Raw genomic sequence first — 19,397 nt, 5'->3', positions numbered from 1 at the left:
GAAGTAGTGAAGCGTAATGGCTCATTAACAGTGCACGGTGTGTAAGTATCTCACAGCAAGTACAAGGCACAGCATGCATTTAATTAGCATTCGGTAGAAAGAGGAGCAGAAGGTACCAGAATGTTCGAGGACTCGCACCGCTCGTGTTGCGGTAACTTCTTCTGCTCTTGCATTATATTGTTTTGAACTTCATTGCACATTTGCCTAACCGACAAGTCAACCTGCATGCGCTGCGTAGTAAGAATTAATTGTTCAGTGGCTTGAAGCATCTTAAACGATTTATATATCGGAAAGTTTCCAATCCAAAGGAAAAAAAAAAATAAAGTACCTGTACCATTTGGACAACTACAACACCCAGAATCCTTTGCTGCAACCAAGTAGGACCGCAGAGAGAGCTCTCATCCCGAACTCAGGTGTCTAGGATTTATCATATTCACTGAAATTATATTTAGTTTTATTTATTCATTTATTTATTTTGAGTTTCTCGAATTCTAGTCGCTTTTTGACAACAACAAATCCTTCCTTTTTTTTTTTTTTTTTAACCGAGGGACTTTAAATATAACGGTGCCCTTTTCTTGCCTCGAGGACCCCACCGTACAATGTTTCCTAGACGGCTTTCACGAATGCCCTGTGTGTGTGTGAGCGATAGCTGTCACTGCCAAATCATTGCTTCAGTCGAGGTGGCTCTTTTTGTTTGTTTGTTTGTTTGAATTTCCAGTTTTGAGCATCTCCGCCCTCCCGTCGTCATGTTCGAGGAAGCCAGCGAGGTGTTCGAGAACATGTTCAAAGCTTCTTTCCCATTGACTTTCATCGTGCTGTTACCTGCGGTTCTGTTTCTGGTGTCTCCGCTGCCTGCCGAGGCCGCTCATGAGTTCACGGTCTATCGCATGCAGCAGTATGATATGCAGGGGCAAGCTTACGGTAAGTGACTGGATGAAATAAAAAATGTAACGAAATGCTTCGTGTGTAGAAGGTGCAACAGCCCTTTGGGGAGCGTTGCGAAAGACGCGTAGACCGTACACCAGCACAGGGGCCCTTCTCCCCTTACAAAGACTCGGCAAATGTGTGTATGTGTTTGGAAGTAGCATTTTGATCGCGCCTGTGTTGAGCCAGCCGTTGTGATAAACAAAAGCTACCTGTAATTGTTTACCGTTTTTAGACTGCCAGTCAGCTGGCCAGTAAGAGCGACGGGACCAGTCGCCGCTTTCCAGTGGTAATGTCCAAATCCATTGTAGAAAGACCACACATCAAGCGTGGAGGTCTTTTCTAAACTGTCAAATAGCTCCTTGGTAAAAGTGAATTATTTTCATACAGTGATTAAATCCTGTATTAGGAGGGGTCAGGTCGGTTTAACACATTAAGAGCCATTGTCCTCATTTGACCACAAGGTACTTTGTAGTTTTTACCTGTTGTTTAAAAGTTATCCATCTGTTTTGTTATGATAACTTACTCTGATTTTGTTAACCTGCAAAAGTGAAGTCTAAATGTAATGTAACGAACTACATAAACAAGGCATGTATTGTGCATTTGGTACTTAATGGGTTAATCATCTATCGATAGTGTAGGCGGAAGTACACATTACTGTGGCTACAGATAGTATCAGCATGATCCGCAGCCTCACTGCAGATGGAAACTGGAATGAGCTGTCTTGGCACCCTCCTGCACACTGCAAAACCAGGCAGGTGATTGATTGAGGTCTGGTGATTGTTCAAAGAACTGCAGTGATTAAATGGGCTGCCATTGCTTGTGTGATTTTATTTATTGTTTACTTATTTTTTATGAATGAATAGCTTTTTGCAGCCCTGACCCATTCCCAGCGCTTCAACTGAAAGCCTTCTGAAAGCATCTAGAACAATCCAAGGCTAGGACCAGTGCTATCAGGGTCGCTCATCAGTGATGTGTGCATAATAATAATAATAATAATAATAATTGGCATCCTATTGTCTATTCATGTACCGCAGTATGAGATGAGCCAGCAAGTCCTCCTGTTCTCTCAAGCACTTTCCAGATAGCTTGCTGTTCAGTGCCCACTTTCAAAAGTCTTGCGTCAAAGCTTCTGTTTTGGGTGTCTTGATATTTTTAACGGAGACTGACAGCATTCGGTGTGCTTGGAGGTCTGCATTGAAGAGCTGTTCTGTCCCAGTGCGTAATGCTTCGCTGTTTTGTTCTGTCTCTCTCTCTCTCTGCCCAGGTACCAGGAGCTCAGTGTTAAACACGGAGGCCCGCACGGTGGAAGCAGAAGTGCTCAGTCGCCGATGCGTGATAATGCGGCTGGTTGACTTCTCCTACGAGAAGTATCAGAAAGCGCTCCGCCAGTCCGCGGGGGCTGTGGTCATCATCTTGCCACAAAACATGTCCACTATGCCCCAGGACATTGTGCAGGTAAGGGGAGGAAGTGATGAGACCCAGAGCTGGTTCTTGGGTATTTCGACTTTCGAAGATTTCGCTTCGGGGCAGCGCTTGGTGTCATTATGGAGCACTGCAAAGCTCTGAGGCAATATTCTCTAAATCAAGCGGGCAGTCAATTATTATCTTATCACTGAATATCATTTACATTACAGTTGGATAAATGTGTTGAGCAGTCAGCTAAGTTTTTAATGTATGCACAAGGTCACAAAAGAAAAAGGTCTGGTTGTATTTGCATTTACAAGTATTGCATTCAATTTAACAATATCAAATGCTCATTATATTTTAAATGTGACCTATAGTAACCTGCTGCTATTGCAAGCGCTGGCATGTCAATCTTTTATTCTGGTATTTGCCTTCAGGAGGGTTTGCAAGAAACTATAGTAGTCTTGCTTGCTTGACCTTTTCATTTTTAAAATGTTGAGGTTTAAATGTTTTGATTACCTAGTGTGCATGGGCAATCAAGCATGGAAATAAGGAAACTATTGCCTGGCAGCTTAATCCATTCCAGGTTTTAATACCAGCTTGATTAGCCACAGTGTAGGTAACAAGCTCAGGTGTGTCTCATTAAACTCGTAGTAAAACCAGGAATGGATCAAACTGCTATGGAATGGGAATCTTATTTCCGTCCCTGGCATTTGTTACGAGGGTGCGGTGTGCTCTAAATACTCTTGCCTTGGTTTAACTCTGTATTGATCCAAGTGGGGTTTTCCTCAAGTGTTGATTAACTGACTGACCACTTATTAAAATTACTACTTGCTGTATCAGTGCAGTGAAATATGGTCCTCTGAAAATCTTTTGAGGTGGCATTATTGAGATCTACCACGGTTCAGATCATTAAAACAGACCCCTTTTTTTTGTATGGGATTCTCGTTTTGTGATCTTGGTTTCTGCTTGACCCCCCCCCCCCCCCCTTCCAGCAATTCATGGAGATTGAGCCGGAGCTGCTGGCCACAGAGACGATGGTTCCTGTGTACTTCGCTGTGGAAGAAGAGGAGCTGCTCTCGATATACGAGCAGACCCTGACCTCCTCTTCCTCCCAGGGCTTGGCCTCTGCTGCAGAAGGTAGGGGAAGCTCGATCCAATTACCTGATCTGTTCTTCCATTTGTACTTGTTTACTACTCTGGGGTTACTGCAAAGCAGTTTTTTGCAAGGATTCCCGATAAGCCAATGCAAAGCCTAAACTCTCCCCTCTTTGAAGGCTTAGTTGTTGGAGGGGGACGGAACCAGTTCCTTTAGACATTTCCCATTGAATTCTAGTGATGGATTTTTTTTTTTTTTTTTTTTTTACTCCTCTTTCCCTCTTTTAGTGCTGCTACACACAGCTACTGCAAACGGTTTCCAGATGGTAACAAGCGGAGCACAGAGCAAGGCTGTCAGCGACTGGGCCATTACAAGCCTGGAGGTGAGTCCAAAACCACTTGACTTAACCAGCTCACCTGACGCGTGATGAGGTTGGGGTGGGTTTATATCGTAAAAGCAACCATGCTGTAACCTTTCCCCGTTATCTGCTAATGCCACCGGGCTTGACTTCATAGCTCTGCTCTGCTGCAGTAAAATCAAACCTCAGATTGAATCGTTACTGTCAGTAATTCAGTTCTCAGTAATTCGTGCTCAATAATTGTGCATCTAGCTGTTAAAACAGTCCTGGTTGTAGATGAGTGGGTGATAAACAGAGAAGGACCTTTAGCTTTGCATAAGCAAACTCGTCGTGGTGTTTACTTGAGAGGCGTTGCTGTAAAGCTGTAGCTATCCACATCGAGCTCAATCTTTTGGTACGGCTCTGATTTAATTTCGTGCCGTTTAAAATCTTGCAGTTTCTGCAATAACGGTACCATAAAGGCCTGTCAAATGTAGTCTAATTAATGAGGGGTTAAAGTTAGAGTCTACATACGCTCGGACTGATTGATGTTTGGTTTTGAAATGCATGTTGGTGGCAGCGGTGGGGTTAACGTAACATGTCCGGATCTAACCAATCGTTCGATCTCTTCACCCTGCAGGGAAGGCTAGCTGGTGTAGGTGGAGAAGATCTTCCGACCGTTGTCCTCGTAGCACATTACGACTCCTTCGGTGTGGCTCCTGTAAGTGCCATTTTTAGGCTGCAAACACGCCTTTGTGTTCACTCCCCGTCGTTTTCACACCCTGCATTTGCACTGTGACCAAATCGTACTGAGTAGTAATGTTTTGTGCAGCTTGACTTAATGCAATATTTAGGTTTCAAGGTGAACCCCTTTTTATTAACTGAGGTTTACAGTTTCATTTATTGTAACATTGTGGTGTTATACTGTGCGGTGATTTGTGTTTGTTTAGTGGCTGTCGTATGGGGCTGACTCAAACGGCAGCGGGGTGTCTGTCCTGCTGGAACTGGCCAGGCTCTTCTCAAGGCTCTACACCTACAAGAGAACACATGCTGCGTAAGCTTCTTCATTCTGTGGGGTGCTTGCGTGGGTAGTGCCTTCACTGGGGACTTTGCCCCCTTTAGTGTATAGGTAACAAGCTCAGGTGTGTCTTATTAAACAGATGGTTTCACAGACCCTGATCAGCACTAATCAAGGTAATCCAGGATCTATGAAACCAGACGCTGGTAAAACCAGGGATGGATGAGATTGCTATGCAATGGGAGTCTTATTTCTATCCCTGGTTTTGGGAACTGGCATGGTATTATATTAGGTAAATTGTGATGTGTCTGATTAGGATTTGTGCCCTATATACTGTTTTGATCAAGAGGAAAAATGTAACAGATGGATCTAAACCACTGAGGAACCAAATTTGGCTAGACTGACATCATTAAAATTAAACCTGACTCGTGGTCTATATATTATACATCTCAGTAGGGCTTGAGTTAACCTTTTGAGTGAAGGTTTAATCAGACCTGTGTGTGTGATTGATTGATAATGCCTTTGTTTTATCCCCAGATACAACTTGCTGTTCTTCGTTTCGGGTGGTGGGAAGTTTAATTATCAAGGAACTAAACGCTGGTTAGAAGACAATCTGGATCACACAGGTACAGCAGACCTTACCCAAGCCATGTTTTTTTAAATGCATGTTAAACTTATGTTATGTTGCAGTGCAGTCATTTCACTGAGACTGAAATAGATAAACCATACAACATTGTAAAAACTACTACAAAAACACAATACGTAACCATTACTAATACCAACTACCGGTCGCTAAAGTGTTCCATACATACAGAGGTCTTTTAGTTTTCTATCTTATTCTGCTGCCTTTTGCTTTCAATCAAGTAAATGTTTCAAAGTGCATTACCGGTACTTGCAAACCAATTTTGGTCTTTTATAAAAGCTATGAAATGATTACCTGAACCTTTGCTGAAGAGTATTTCTGTAAAAGAGTAAATACAATTATTGTCTAATAATACCTGCTATTAGAGAATAATTCTATGCCCTTGGATGATGTTCTGACAGTACTGTATTTTGTGTAAAAAGGTTTCACATTGAGTTCTGTGCTCTCTTGTATCCCCTTGTAGACTCCAGCCTGCTGCAGGATAATGTGGCCTTCGTCTTGTGCCTCGATACGTTGGGGAGCAGCGACAACCTTCACCTGCACGTTTCCAAGCCCCCGAAAGAGGGGAGCCCCCAGCACACGCTCCTCAGAGAGCTGGAGACTGTGAGTTTGAGCTCTGAAATGCCAGCGCCACGTCAAAGGGGCTCTTCAATCACAAGTTCTTATTTTAAAACCGTTCATGTGAACGCTGTGGAGTTTGAGAAGCTGCATTTCAATAACTTTGAAAAAAGCATATATATGCATTAAATAATAGACATATAGTGTAGATAGGAAATTTATGCACGCAGTCGATGAGAGGGATCTGTACAAATCCAGCCTGTATTTGTATGAAGAGCACCAGGGTTTCCTCATTTGCATCTCGATTCTATCATTAGATCTTGACAGTTATAACAAAATGCTCACGTAAGAGCTTCAGTCTTGCGGCGTTCAAGGAAAGCACATGTTCACTGTAGCTACCTGCAGTAAGCCTGCGTCACATTTGAGCACTCTCTCTCTCTCCCCCTTCCTTCCTCCCCAGGTGTCTTCCAGCCAGTACCCGGAGGTGAAGTTCTCCATGGTGCACAAGAAGATCAACCTGGCGGACGACACTCTGGCCTGGGAGCACGAGCGCTTCGGCATCCGCCGGCTCCCCGCCTTCACCCTGTCCCACCTGGAGAGCCACCGCAGCGCACTCCGCAGCAGCATCATGGACGTGCGGTCAGTGCCCGGCAAAGGGCATGTGTCTCTTACTTGGATATTTTGGGAAGGCGTGGGTGGAAGGGGGAGAGGGGGGGAGTTAGGGTTCTATTATTTATTGTTAATAACTGATTCTAATAAAGGTGTCTGCTGCTGCTTCTTTTTTTTTTGTTTTCTTCTTATTCAGGACCCAGGTAGATCTGCAAACTCTCAGCCGTAATACTAAAATCATAGCAGAGGCACTGGCTAGAGTCATCTATAACCTCACAGAAAAGGTCTGTCCTGTTTTTACTAATTCCAATTCCATTTAAATCAATCTCCACACACCCCCCAATGTCATTCCCTTTTAATCCATTCCAACACATCATTGATTAAAATTGCAATTAGCAATGTAGTCTGTTAAAATTAGCTTTTCACAGTGGCAATGCAGTGAAGTTGCTGTTCATCCATTTTAAATTGGCTTCAGATGAAAGCAGGTGATCGCTACATTTATATCTGGCTCTGAAACGGGCATATCCGAATATTGAGTGTTTTTTTTTTTTTTTTTTACTGCAGCATATAATGGGTGTTGGATCACAGACTTTAATTCACAAACCTGATAGGTTCAGGATCCCTTAAAACCTTTCCTTGTGTTCTTCTCTTCCCAGGGTGCCCCAGGGGACCTGCAGATCTTTACCGAACAAATGGTAAGCATCTGCAGTAACGCTCACCTCATCCCGTTCCTGTTTATTAATTAGATTAGTTATCATCCTTCCTGCACAAGCGTGGTAAAAGAGGGAACGCACACACACACACAACTAGTGCAGACTCCCTCCAGGAGTTTAATGACCAAGAGATCGTGGAGATCTGATCAAGAGAAGAGATGTCCCAGATATGAGAGCAAGACAACAGCTTTGCTTGGCGCTGAACTTTTTTCTTTAAAAAAACAATTCAGTAGAATTCTAATTGCTGGGATTTAACTGCCTTCCTCATTCCATTTAAATCACGTGACCGGGTGACCTTTAAACTGAGTGTGTAGTGGTAACGATGTTGACGGACTGTCCCGTCCCTGTCCCTTGTCCCCCTCAGCAAGTCCAGGAAGACCAGCTGTCTTCTGTGCTGGACTGGTTGACCTCTCAACCCCGGGCAGCGCAGCTCGTTGACAAGGAGAGCCCCGTGGTCAGCACGCTGGAGTATTACCTGAACCGATACCTCAAGGATGTCAAGCGCCACTACGTCAAGGCGGACAAGAGGTAACGCGCGGGACTCTACGCAGCGTCTGTGCTGCTGAATTTACATGCAGGCTGATGCTGGGGTGGTTGTGTAACTGATTTTAAACGTTTATTTCGTCTTCCAGAGATCCAGAATTTGTCTTCTACGATCAGCTGAAGCAGGTCATGAACGCATACAGGTAAATCGGTTTCCATTTAAAAAGAATGCTGAATTCAGTCGTCCTTTTCCGGAGCTCGTAGACCCGGCAGTGTGGCTTTTTACAATGCATGTGTTGTAATGCTGCACAGGGAAATGCATTCTCACCTTGGGAATCCATGGCTTGTATACACTTGAACCGAACCTGTAGCTGCTTTTAGAGAATAAACTCCCCGAACATCAGATCGGTCTTGCATTGACAAATGTTTTTATTGTATTTTTCTAGAGTGAAGCCTGCTATCTTTGATCTGCTGCTTGCACTTTGCATAGCAGTCTATCTGGGGGTGATGTATTTAGCAATCCAGGTAAGTTTTTTAACGTGAGGGAGAGGGCTTGTCATTGTGACGTTGAGTTACGGCAGGGATGGTGTTGGAATGAAAACGTTCTGTGTTTGTTACGGCTGTCCCTTTCTAATTTCCCCCTGCCTCTGCATTCTTTTTCAGAACTTTGGGCTTCTCTACAGTCTGGTACGGAAGGTGACTCAGCCCAAGACTAAGCAGCATTAAACTTTTTATAAACTTTTCATTCCTTGTGTGTTTTGGAGGAAAAATCATGATCAACCAAAAAAAACAAACAAATCTAAAACTGTTTTTTTTTTTTTTTTTTTTTTTTTAAATTGGAATTCTCCCTGCAGAATTTGAACTGAGCCTAGAGCCGCTACCCCTTTACAGGATCAATAGGTTGATAGACCAAGCCCCTGTCTTTGCAGAGAGAAAGTCAATATACCTCTTTCAAGGTTATCCGCACCCTGCATGGAAGCTACAGTGTGTGTGGGAGTTTCATTTTTAAAGGTATACATATTAAATCAATTTTCCTATCCCAGGTATGCCCCAGATTTGACATTGTTTGTCCTGCTGGATTCCCCTTCTCTTTAGCCATATGAGCTTTTCCGCTTCAGGTTTTCAAGGTGGCTCAGATTTCAGGTATAACAGCATGTCAGGCATAGGATCATACCAAAGCTCTGTGTTTGGGGGGGGTAACGTTCACTCAGCCCGACACATTCTGCTGCACCTCTTTCAGCACAGAGCTTTGGAAAAGTTTATCTGGATAAAATGGGAGAATGTGCGATGGTCCCGGTGAGATTTAGGATACTGGAGGAAAACAATTAAGTAATACAAGTAAATAAAAAAACAATAAATTACAAATATACCTTAAAACAAATGCTCTCGTGTTTCCAGATTTGGTGTGTTTTTGATGGTTCGGAGATGTCAGATCTGCAAATACCGGAACAGTGTTTCAGGAGTGACGCGTTGCTAATCTAGTCCGGACACCACTTTCAGTGCAAGGAGCTGGCATGATGCTCAAACTGAAACTGCAGACGCTTCTAACGTCTTGATGGTGCTGTTACATGGCAAGCCTCTCCGTTCCAGCACTCGGAGTGTTTGTTTTACTTTGCGAGGTGCTGTAATGCTCACATGCCTTGCATTGTCACAACACAAAGTATTATGACTTCACTTGCGCTAGTCACACTATAAAACATAGCTCCAGTGATATACTCGGTGGGACAGTGTTTTGCATGTATTATGCCAGACTCTATTAATAGTTTCTGTTATCTTTTATAATTGTTTCCAAACTCAATGTATTTCATTAGGACTCTTGTTTCGTTTCACAGACCCTGACCAGGCCTGCCTTGCCTAATTAGAGAGCTTAATGCTAATTGGGGGTTAAATTAGCTGTAATGCAACACAAGCAAAGCCTTGGTCACTACATGCATCTGTGCTTAAAATTAAAAAGATTCAATTAGAAATTAAGTAAAACAATGCATTTGAAAAGGTAATGAATTCTCTTACAGGGAAATGAGCTGGTACTTTACTGCTTTTATTTATTGAAGCTTGTAATTATTATTTTGGTTTTCCATGGCTCTCTCTCTCTCACCCTACTCTGAATCATTGTGTTATATGTGATCAGAAGAAGAAAAAAACAACCTTGAAAGTTGCTGGAACAAGAAATAAATTAATTTGTTGAAATGTTGTGCCTCTGGATCTTGAGTTGATGCAACATACCATAAACAATGAGAATATATACAAAAAAAAAGTTTTTATTCTTGTGAACAGATAAAACTTTAGTGGTTTAAACATTTACATTTTATTACAAAAAAAAATTTCTTACACGTTTTTTCACATCCACTGAACATGCATGCAGAATTAGAAGGATTGGGGTTCATCGTTTCTTGCCTGGTACGAGGAGAGGGGTGATGGGTTGAAATCTGTGTGGATAAATGCAAACACTTGATTTGGGGTCAAATGGAAACTGCAGATCTAAAAGCCCCAGGAAAAAAAAAAAAAAAATCAACAAATGCACAGATCCATTTAAGATTAATTTGATACTACTAGGAAATAGAAAAGATTAAAAACAATATTTTTAAGCAATCTAGGCTGCACAGACACTGCTAAGTTAGTCGCTCACACAGTATCAGAGCCCTACTGTTTCAGGCTCATGAATGTTGAGTTCACCACCCGTTCAAGAGCACTGAAAGAAAACGATGATGCCAGCAAGAAACAGGATCCTCCAGCCTGCGGTACACCAGCCACGCAAACGCAACGACTGGCAGGAACTGTTACAGGAGTAATGTACCCAGGTAGCTTAAGAACCACATATCAGCAAAATGTAACACGTGTAAACTAGATCTGTGATAACACTGTCCAGACACCAACCACAAAAACCAGAGAGAGTGGCATGTGCGCTACATTGAATATGTGACTAGTTTCATTCACAAAACTCTGGTATTTAAAAAAATAAAGATGGAAACACGTCTGACTTTAAATACAAAATCTAAGAAATGAAAAAAAGGATGTTTTAGCTTAGTGAAAAATACTAATACTTTTGGTCGGCGATGCAAATGTGGAGTAATATTCAGAGTTCTGTAGTTTTTTTTTTTTTTTTTTTTAAATCAAAAACCATGTCCATTATAGCCTCAAGCATTCCAGCTCCCTCTTGGGGTCTCAAGGTGTATTTGCCTGGTCCTTTTTTGCTGTCATAAGCTAAGTTTTAACTCAAACTGCATTGGCAGGTGTGTCACAAGAAAACAGCTGTATATTTACTAATGACGGGTCTCTGTTACTGTAGCCATTGTGCATGCTTTCCAAAGACAAACTTAAAAAAAAGCATTCAGTGCCGAGTGGGATACAAATCACATGATTTCTCCCAAATACAAAAAAACAGAACCCATAATTTACTCTTGTTTATTCCATGAATTCCTATTTTCCCCCAAAATGCTAATTTTTCAAGCTTAAAAAAAAAAGAACTTCAAAAGGATTTTATACCATATGCTCTCAGACCCCGATCGGCACGAATCCTGAGCTTTAAATCTCTCATCTGTGTTTTAAAACCAGCTCTACAGTAAATACTATATTTATAAAAGTTCAGGTGTACTTTAAACAGCCACTGAGCGATACAAAAATTAAAATCTACAACTACACATGCTAAAGAGACTTTATGAGTATATTCCAAACCTGACTCTGATCAGTGTGAAATAAAAGAATTAACATAATTCACATGCACTGTAGGTATATATGTGTGTATGTTAATTCATCCTTGAGCATTGCAGTGTGGCTCTACTATTGTATCACTTTTTTTAAATACTAAGATGCTGTCTGGGCAGTTGCTGATTGTAATCGACAGACCAGTTAATACATTATGAAGGGACTTTTGATTAACAGTGGAACTTCTTAGATCACTAGAAATCAGATCATGTTGATGTACCAGAACCAAGAGCAATTTCCCAGATAATTCCTACATTCACTGTAACCCATGCTATGCTATGAAATGTACAGCGAAACTTGGTGTGCATTCTAACTTCTGCAAAACTTACCAGTTCCATTATAAGTTATGTTTAACCATAAAAACGAAATCAGTAAAGAGCTTTGTGTTTCACATTTGCAGAAACTCTACAGTTAAAATAAATTAAGAGCTTTACTAATTGCAACAAGAAAATGCATTTGAACCCAGTTTGTGGAATGAGGGGACTTTAACATTAACAGAGAAAGGTTTTTGAAGAGGCACAAAAACGCTCTCAAGAAACGTTCTCAACGCACGTGTCGGATCGCTGCGTGCATTTGCTCAAAAACATGTTCACCATGCAAAAGAATAGAATCCTCTGACAAGTGAACAGCGAGGTATGTACAGCTGCATGCAATACTGTAGTGGGGTAAAAAACAGCGCAGTCATTCAGAGCTGTCCTGCCTCTGGAGAAATCTGCATTAGCTTCACGGCGTTCAGCTCAGTTCAATTCTCAAGAGGATTCATTGTGAAGAAGCCGGAGAGCGAACGTCTTTCTTAAAAGAATTGAGTTGTTCAGCTTGCTGTAATTTCACCTGCAGGATGTCCAGTACAGACAGCGGGGCTTGCTTGAGCTCAGTAAAGCAACTCCTATCTATGCAGCACTGATCCATCTTTAAAACAGGTACAGTACTCTCTGTAGCTTTACTAAAAGGTATCTGAAGTTTGCAAGTAAGATACACTGTGTTTAAGAAGTGTTTTTTAACATGATTTTGTGAATTCTATATAAGATTTCATGTGCAGTGGAGGGAAGGTGATGTCACTGTAGAGTGTCATATTAGCCCTCACTCTCCCGTCCTTAAACAAGGTTACCTTAAGACGTGTCACCAATTTCACTTACATACAGAAGCAGTGTAAGCCCTGTTTTCTTTCTTCTTTTTTTAGGATTAAGACAGAGACAGTGGCACTAGATTCAGCCAGGTATATGGAGCCGGCAGGCAGGTAGGTGCTATAGGGCAGTCCTCTCACAGCTCTGCCAGCGAGCGCAGCTCTACCCTGCCTGATGTCAAGTCCCAGGCTTCTCAGTACTAGAAAAGGCTGCCAGCTGCGCTGAACTGTGCCTGTGGCTTTGCAACATCCAGTGAAGGGCTTGGCTGAGACCAGCAAACTCAATTCACTTGTGACCTGAGCCCGCTTCATGCAAGAGGGGCTAGTGAATTGACATTACTGATTTCAAATCTTTTTTTCTGATTAATCCCGCATTCAGTTTCACTCAGTTTTGAAGGAGAAAATCAACTCAAACACACCAAGACTTTTTATAGTGCAATTTGGAGGAAAAAAAGGGTGTAGAACTGCAGAGCATATTTACATTGACTTGGATACAGAGGAGGGATATCATCTGGGCTTGCAGTGCAGCTCCCTGCCACAAGGTGGTGCTACAGGGGCCGTTACAAGAACTTGTCCTTCACAATGCCGTTCTTCAAGCGCTTGTCCTTCACAATGCCGTTCTTCAAGCGCTTGTCCTTCACAGTGCCGTTCTTCAAGCAAGTCCTAAAATAAAACAAATCATACCGACTCATTCAAACAACTGCTGAACAGTACTAATCCTAAAACTACTATTGCTATTACAAAAAAAAAAAAAAAAACCATTTTCTAAGCAGAACATCTTTCTTTTAGTCTCTTTGTCATTGTTACCCCTTTATCCTGCCCCCGCCCTGTTAGAGTCACTCCCTTCCTTGTGAGTGAGGTATACATTCCCGTGTGGGGGAACAGGGAGCGGAATCGACAGTGCGTGCGTCAGGATTAAAGGAACGCAAGACCTTTACCGTTCTTTCCAGGAGCTGTGATGCGGTCGGTCGGGTTCCTTCTTGTGCAGAGCGGTCTTCTTGCTGTCCTCGATATCGTACTCCCGGACATCGTTCACTTCCGTCATCTGCCCTGTCAGCACCTTTACCACGAACAGCACAATGTACTGGAGAGAGGGGAGGCACTAGGGTTTGAATACGGGCCAACGTGCCATTGTCTACCAGGCATCGTGTCTTTGGAATTAATTTCCTTCAAAACAAAGCCAGCCTCCTGACAATTCCTTTTTAAACCGCTGATAAATATGTATTTTAAACCTGACCAGGGTTGCAAACCCTGTAAATACTGACTCTGAACAGGATCATTAAAAAAAACAGAACGATTCTAATGGGCATACTTTAGTTTTTTTTACTGGTTCTATGATTGTTAAGGGTTTTTTTGTTTTTTGTCCTGTTTGAACGATTTGTCTCTTTTTTTATTGCCATCTATTATAACAGGTTATTTCTTGCCAGGACCCCCTAGCAAATGAAACGTCTCTCTCAAGGATTATATCCTGGTTAAATAAATAGATTTGAATTCTACTAGCATGTGCCGCGGTATATCATAGTTAGTCTCCACAGTGAAAAAAAAACAAGGCTGCTTTATTAAGTGTCAAGTCTTAGTTTCAGAGATGAATGCTTGCAATACAGAAAGGATGAAAAAGAAATGAAAACAGTTTGTTGAAAAAGACAGAGGCGTAAAGCAGTAAAGCTGCATGAATGTGTCTCGTTCCAGCTCGTTTGAGTGGGTCGGGAGCGAGGCTGCGGGCAAGCCAGCTGGTCTACTCACCAGAAACCAGTAGATATTCATCAGGGTGAGCGCAAACAGCAGAGTGTTGAAGAAAAAGTAGAAAGGGATATTGGGAACAGACTGCAGGCTGGAGACACAGGTAGCATAGAGGACTTTAAGAGGGAACCAGTAAAGTCGACACCAGAACCTACGACAGGAATACAGACAGAGTCAGAGAGAGAGAGAGAGGGAGAGAGAGAGAGGGAGGGAGACCCTCATAGACCCCAAACCCTGTGTAGAAGTCTAAATCTGAAAAGATGAAGTCAATTTTCTAATGTAACGGAGAAGCAGCTTTCTTTCAAGTCTCTGATGATTATTTCTACAGTTGTCCAGGCTCCATTTACCCATCACAGTAATACAGCGACTCCTACTGGTCATCTAAGGTAAGTTGCACTGCTGAGTAAACAGAGGACCCTGCAGGTAAGGCATTGTGTTGCAGTGGGCTGGTCTCACCACCAGGTGGTGCCGAAGCTCACACAGCCCAGGCTTGAGACTCACCAGGTGGTGCTGAAGCTCACACAGCCCAGGATGGAGACTCACCAGGTGGTGCTGAAGCTCACACAGCCCAGGATGGAGACTCACCAGGTGGTGCTGAAGCTCACACAGCCCAGGATGGAGACTCACCAGGTGGTGCTGAAGCTCACACAGCCCAGGATGGAGACTCACCAGGTGGTGCTGAAGCTCACACAGCCCAGGATGGAGACTCACCAGGTGGTGCTGAAGCTCACACAGCCCAGGTTGGAGACCAGGTCGTTGAAGAGGTGGTAGACTCCGGCCCGGTTCTTCAAGTACACGTTGAGCTTGGTGAACTCCAGCTGGATGTCATTTACATCATGCAGAAAGAGAACCAGGATTCCCACGTTGTGATACCTGGCGAGACGGGAGGAGGGAGCTGACACACACACACACACACACGAGGGAGCGCTGCAAACACACACCATCATCACCCCTGTCCTGGAACTCGGCACACACCCTCATAAGTGGCCCAGAACAAGAACGATACGAAGGATTTTTGCAATCCCGTTCCTGTTGAATTTACTCAATTGCCTTATGTTTTTTTTTTTTTTTTTTTTAAAACTTTTTTAAACTTTTTGATATTTTCTGGTTAGGTTCTTACAGCTCTTCAGGTCTAGTTGCCCACAATATACGCACTGAGCCCAGGCTAGATCAGCTGTCTCTCTCTATATATATATATATATATATATATATATATATATATATATATATATATATATATACATACATACACATATACATACATATATTATATATAATATATATATATATATATATAAAAACATATCTGTGTAATCTTCATGTACATACACACCTGTATAAACAGCTACACACACACACACCTGTATATACACAGTACAGGGCATGCAGGTTAAGGATGAACCAGGGTGGTATCTGTCTCGTGAATCTCACCTGAATGCGTAGGAGAAGGCGATGAGCGCCAGGGTGATGACGTGGTGGAGCAGCATGACGGCCGAGTCCTTCCTCCAGGTGTCCATGTGCAGCGTGGCGTAGATCGCATGCCCGTAGAAGCTGCCCTGGATCAGGTAGGCCACCGCGATGTCAGTGGGCACCGCCATCCCCTGCTTCCAGCCTGGGACAGGAGAGCCGCAGGGGCGAGGCAATTGCTTTTATTGGTATTTTTTAATTTTGGTTTTATTATTTCAGTTCTTGTAAAATATAGATTTGCAGCACGGGAAGGCTCTTCCCTTATAAAAGTTTACACGGCAATAGTGCACTTTTCCCATGGTTATACTCTGCATTTACCATAGTCTACTACGCACTTCCGAAAATGAATCCCCATATCCTATAATGCCGTGACTTTTTTGGTCTTCATTAAATGTAGTTGTATTTCTTTTTATCCACCCCCCATATGGGTTAAAGGCTAACACACGGTTCTAGGCTCAGCCTAGCGTTTACCATACCATAAAAGGCGGAAGGCGGGTCATGGAAGAAGGTGTACTGTGTGAAGAAGAGCAGGTAGACGCTGTAGGACCAGGATGCCGTGTAGAAGAGCAGTTTCCACACACTCTCTGGCATTTTAGACGCATCCTTGGGCTGCAGAGCGCACCAGCGTCCCAGCGGCTGGAACAACAATTCAAACACAGAGACGACGGCTTCATTCCAAATTCCTAGCAGAACTTTACAGATTGCAACAGGTTTTGTCATCTCCTGTGCTTCACCATGCATTTTGCTCGGTCAGATACTAATGTACTTGCTGGGCTTTTACCGTGGGTTACCACACAGAGTAAACTTTTATGAGGGCAGTGCTAAACCCACTTTGCCAAGGTTTAGCATCAAGTGCTGTCAATAAAGCATTAGAGAACGGAAACAACACTATAAAATAAATGCTGTCAGCATCCTTTAATGAGAGGTGCAGGACCGCCTTGGCTTGGGCACTAACAGACATACATATTTTATAAATTATATATTATATATATATATATATATATATATACACACACACACACACACAAAGAATCTGGGGTGTGTTTTGTTGTTTTTTCAAGTAACCAGGGCGATCCTCTAGTGACTCCCAGTTTCCACAGCAAAGGTAGAACGATGCCAGTCAAGGTGGCAATGCATCACTTTCTCTCACCTCTATTCTGCTGTTCTCTCCCTCGCTCTCTTTTACTTTCCCCATCTCCCTGAACGTTGTCATAGCAACGCAGCACCTCTCTCTCTCTCTCTCTCATCCTAAAATGTGAAATGTTCCCAGCAGGTTATGTAACCAACATAAATACAGCTTGGGATAGGATATTCATGGGGAGATCCATCCATTCAATGAACTCCCCTGTCTGCGGTCTTCAAGCCCACTGCCAGTCATTCAACTAATTCCTGCCAGACTGACAGGTACGGGTGGGCGAGACCGTTTTTTTTCACTCCCTTTATTTACCCAGCTAGGATCAAACTCTTAACTGTCTGCGATCAGGAAATACCGATCCTAAATATGCTATAAATTGGGCATTAATTCCACAACAAACGCAGGTCGGGTCGTGTATTGTCTGATGACAGCTGGGTAAGATTAAAAACCAACTAACCACATGCTTGTCTCTCCCTGGAGAGCCTGTTAAGTGCATTGTAACAGGGAACACAACAATAATCCAATTCCAATTGGTAGAAAAACAATACAATCAGTTCCTATAGGCTGGTTATTCACCTTCACTCCAAACTAAAAAAAAAAAAAAAAAAAAAAAAAAAAAAAATACTGATCCAAACTCCCTCCAACCAGACAAGGGATATCTCCTTCCCTATTTATACCAGCAGGGCTTCTGTGTGCCACACACAACTGCAGTGCAACATACCGGCTTGGGGCTTGATAATGACAAACATGCAAAGATACAAACAGTCAAATTAATTTAACCCTGCAATGCCCAGTGTTTTAAAAACACGACAATATCGTTGTTAAGCCTTGTATCAGATGCGGCACAGAAATGGGCATTGCAGGCTTAAGGTCTTCATAATTCAGAACACTGCAGACCACATGCACCGTCTTCCTTTGAGTACTGGCATAACTCAAGACACAGAGAGTCCTGAACAGACAAACTGTGCTTTAAACACAGACTGGGCATTCCTTCGTCAATTGTGCGATTGTTTGCAGCGTTGCTGTGTGCAGCCACACTCGCTTACCCGGAATATATACGCAGAAAGCGCACGTCGCAGGACCGTCCACCCCAGGGCGCACACCACAAACAGCAGCACGTCGCTCCATGTTAAGATGGCGTTTTCCAAAAATGTCCTTTTAGACAGCTCAAACCCGCAGCCCCTGCACTCGCTGAAGGCACGGAGCAAAGCGGAACAGCTCCTCGTTATCAGATCCGCATAGCCGGGCATGGGCTCCACCGCCCTGACGCTGATATTCCCGTCCGCTTGAGGTGGTCTTCCCATTTTAGAAAACCTGTTTTTAAAAGAAAAGGACGAGCAACAGGCGGCGGTCCGTTTTAGCCGCTGTTAGCTATCCAGCTCCGTGCCTCTCAGGACATAACAAGGTTGCTTTCTAGTGCGAGACACAGTATCCCAGCCTCATTGCTCAGTCACGCCGTATGGGTTTCCCCGCGTAATGCAATTCTGCAATGGTGTGATTCAAGACAGCTGGTAGTTGAGTCGTTTTAACCGTGCAGCGGTTCTTCTGATAAATAAATCAATTCAATAAAAAAAAAAAAAAAAAAACCCGCTGGTGCAGCAATCTGTAATATTCAAATCCCGCGGCGGTTCTTTCTTTATTCTCGAATGCAACCAAACCTTCAGATTACCAATTCGGTCATTCATTTATTTATTTATTTATGCTGGAGACAAAGGACCGAGCGCCTCCAGTCGCCGCCTCCAGCCCGTGTTAAGCAATGCACCAGATTGAGGTAAAAACAATCATGCCCGTTTGTTTTGTATTTAAAGGCGCAGTGTTATTATTAACATTAAACTGTTCTTCAGAACCCGTGTCCGGGGGGGGAGGGATTATTACAAGTATTATTGTTAGTCATTTAGCAGTACAACGCGATTTACATAAACTTGGGGTAAGGGGGTGGACTATGCAACTGCAGTCACTTACAGTAAGACCTCGATTTACATCTTATCTGAAGGACCTTAGTAGACGTTGTGCAAACCTTCAAACATGCATTGGATCCTTTAGACCTGTAGGCAGTGCTTGATGGCTTTTTTTCTATATAGCAGTCAGTCTGGCAGCCGGGTGAGCACCTACAGCTAAACATGCATGAGTCGAAATAAAATAGCTGAGAAAGCATCGCTATATAGGAATACAGGAGCAAGGTGATAGAGTGGGATTACTTAGCAGAATTCAGTGGCAGAAATAAGTGATAATGAACCATTCCATAGATTTGATGATCATACTACTGTGTATAAGGATAGACACACTCCCACAGGAATCTGGGGTTTGACATCAGACTGAACCTGATGACTTATTAGTGTCTCCAATGTGGAATGGAACGGCACAAACAGAATGTTGTTGGGTGAACTCAAGCATCCGCACAGCATGGTTTTCATAATCTGGTAAAAAAAAAAAAAAAAA

The 19,397-nt window shown here is 42.9% G+C and overlaps 2 protein-coding genes across 5 annotated transcripts; one reads left to right on the top strand and one right to left on the bottom strand.

The window, feature by feature from the left end:
• The first annotated feature begins 582 nt into the window (after positions 1-582).
• LOC121301553 (nicalin-1-like) lies at positions 583-9,976 on the top strand. Of its 2 annotated transcripts, none has more exons than XM_041231039.1 (15): positions 583-921; positions 2,192-2,382; positions 3,327-3,471; positions 3,718-3,812; positions 4,408-4,488; positions 4,718-4,821; positions 5,323-5,411; positions 5,892-6,031; positions 6,447-6,643; positions 6,792-6,879; positions 7,252-7,290; positions 7,673-7,836; positions 7,941-7,994; positions 8,238-8,316; positions 8,455-9,976. In XM_041231039.1, exons 1-15 carry the CDS (start codon positions 747-749, stop codon positions 8,515-8,517), a joined length of 1,704 nt encoding a protein of 567 aa, XP_041086973.1. In that variant the 5' UTR covers positions 583-746; the 3' UTR covers positions 8,518-9,976. The 2 variants fall into 2 exon arrangements, with proteins under 2 accessions (XP_041086973.1, XP_041086974.1); XM_041231040.1 differs by having other exon boundaries at positions 585-921; positions 6,447-6,625.
• Positions 9,977-10,033: 57 nt separating this feature from the next.
• On the bottom strand, positions 10,034-19,326 carry LOC121301527 (ceramide synthase 1-like). Of its 3 annotated transcripts, none has more exons than XR_005947627.1 (8): positions 18,005-19,326; positions 16,300-16,459; positions 15,788-15,968; positions 15,068-15,229; positions 14,360-14,507; positions 13,555-13,700; positions 13,098-13,279; positions 10,034-10,217 (listed from the first exon to the last, which is right to left on the bottom strand). XR_005947627.1 is itself a non-coding variant. In XM_041231008.1 (8 exons), exons 1-8 carry the CDS (start codon positions 18,260-18,262, stop codon positions 13,177-13,179), a joined length of 1,128 nt encoding a protein of 375 aa, XP_041086942.1. In that variant the 5' UTR covers positions 18,263-19,326; the 3' UTR covers positions 10,034-13,176. The 3 variants fall into 3 exon arrangements, 2 of the variants coding, with proteins under 2 accessions (XP_041086942.1, XP_041086941.1); XM_041231008.1 differs by having other exon boundaries at positions 10,034-13,221; positions 13,252-13,279; XM_041231007.1 differs by having other exon boundaries at positions 10,034-13,279.
• Positions 19,327-19,397: the final 71 nt, after the last annotated feature.

Source organism: Polyodon spathula, chromosome 27 (genome assembly GCF_017654505.1).
Source record: "Polyodon spathula isolate WHYD16114869_AA chromosome 27, ASM1765450v1, whole genome shotgun sequence".
In the NCBI taxonomy this organism is placed as follows: Eukaryota; Metazoa; Chordata; class Actinopteri; order Acipenseriformes; family Polyodontidae; genus Polyodon; species Polyodon spathula.
This window is presented reverse-complemented; position numbering and strand designations above follow the sequence as displayed.

Excerpts from the sequence above, each read along its gene's own strand:
- LOC121301553 (XM_041231039.1), top strand. The coding sequence starts at position 747 with ATGTTCGAGGAAGCCAGCGAGGTGTTCGAGAACATGTTCAAAGCTTCT. Across the intron at positions 2,383-3,326 it reads TGCCCCAGGACATTGTGCAG|CAATTCATGGAGATTGAGCC; the intron begins GTAAGGGGAGGA and ends CCCCCCTTCCAG. Across the intron at positions 6,880-7,251 it reads TCTATAACCTCACAGAAAAG|GGTGCCCCAGGGGACCTGCA; the intron begins GTCTGTCCTGTT and ends TTCTCTTCCCAG.
- LOC121301527 (XM_041231007.1), bottom strand. The coding sequence starts at position 18,262 with ATGGGAAGACCACCTCAAGCGGACGGGAATATCAGCGTCAGGGCGGTG. Across the intron at positions 15,969-16,299 it reads CCCGCCTTCCGCCTTTTATG|GCTGGAAGCAGGGGATGGCG; the intron begins GTATGGTAAACG and ends CTCCTGTCCCAG. Across the intron at positions 13,701-14,359 it reads TGAATATCTACTGGTTTCTG|TACATTGTGCTGTTCGTGGT; the intron begins GTGAGTAGACCA and ends CCCTCTCTCCAG.